Source organism: Sinocyclocheilus grahami, unplaced genomic scaffold (genome assembly GCF_001515645.1).
Source record: "Sinocyclocheilus grahami isolate Dianchi unplaced genomic scaffold, SAMN03320097.WGS_v1.1 scaffold7053.1, whole genome shotgun sequence".
NCBI lineage: Eukaryota > Metazoa > Chordata > Actinopteri > Cypriniformes > Cyprinidae > Sinocyclocheilus > Sinocyclocheilus grahami.
In genome coordinates this window covers 21,422-22,507 of record NW_015511242.1, presented here as the reverse complement: position 1 = coordinate 22,507, position 1,086 = coordinate 21,422, and the positions used below count along the sequence as shown (strand labels likewise).

The 1,086-nt window shown below is 36.9% G+C and overlaps 1 protein-coding gene across 1 annotated transcript in view; it reads left to right on the top strand.

Annotated features, from left to right (window-relative positions):
* Positions 1 to 6: 6 nt before the first annotated feature.
* The window catches only part of LOC107577743 (inositol polyphosphate 5-phosphatase K-like), a 12,917-nt gene continuing 11,837 nt past the window's right edge, over positions 7 to 1,086 (top strand). The window contains exons 1-4 of the mRNA XM_016263783.1: positions 7 to 43; positions 166 to 277; positions 430 to 539; positions 958 to 984. Of these exons, the coding sequence (XP_016119269.1) occupies positions 215 to 277; positions 430 to 539; positions 958 to 984 (200 nt within the window). The 5' untranslated portion in view covers positions 7 to 43; positions 166 to 214. The remainder of the gene's footprint in view (positions 44 to 165; positions 278 to 429; positions 540 to 957; positions 985 to 1,086) is intronic.

The window sequence follows — 1,086 nt, the reverse complement described above, 5'->3', positions numbered from 1 at the left end:
AGACCTTTGACACCAAAAACACACCACGCATTTTGGATCACAAGTCAGTCCCGGTCATGAATAATAACCACATAACAGTCTTCTGTGAATGATTTAATTTGGCTGATTGTGTTCTTTATTCCTTATCATTTATCTACATTGCTCTTTATTGCAAATTAATTCTAGAGTGGTGTTCTGGTTTGGGGATTTGAATTTCCGTATAGAGGACCACGGGATGCTGTTTGTAAGGAACTGCATCACCAGCCAGCGTTATAATCTTCTTTGGCCTAAAGATCAGGTACTGGTCAATAGATGTAGTAACAATGTCTATACATGCAAATGAAAAATGTAGTAACATATCAATCGTATATTTGCCGATCCAGAAATAGTAACTCACTTAATTTATGCAATAATGTTAGTTTGTGTCTGTGCATGTCAATATCTCACCAGCTCACCATGATGAAGCAGAAGAAAGCTACTTTGCAGAAGTTTGAAGAAGGACCTCTTGACTTTCAGCCCACCTATAAATTCGATTTGAACTCCGATAACTATGACACAAGGTAAATGACACAACTTATTACAGTACATCCTGCTGTATTTTGTAGTCATTGGTTTTAAAGTCAATAAGACATTTTCTTTGCTCAATCATGGTCTTTTTGTGAATGATAATTGTGGCACATTATTCCAGAATGTAATGCCTTTGAAATTCTATTCATTTTACCTTATTTTTAATAAGAAAAGAAAATACCACTTTTCACAACACAGCCAATTCCTGATGGATAAAATCAAGTCCTGCTCAACTTTTTGTTTCACTCATACATATATTTCTATTGTGGAATTAAAATGGATTTCATGTTGACTTTAATTGCAGTACATAGCAATAGTAATCCCCATAATATCCTGAATCTCCCGCAGCTCCTCCTTCAGGGCTGTTTTTAACTGTCAGATGTTCACAGATGCTCTTTTTCACCCCTGCAGGGTACAGAAGACATGGTTTGGTTTTAAGTAAGCTTTCAAATTCCCATGCGCTTCCTAACTTAATCCTTCCTACCCTGCTTGTCTAGCATTCCACCAGCATTCCTTTCCCTGTTTGTAGCATTCCGCCAG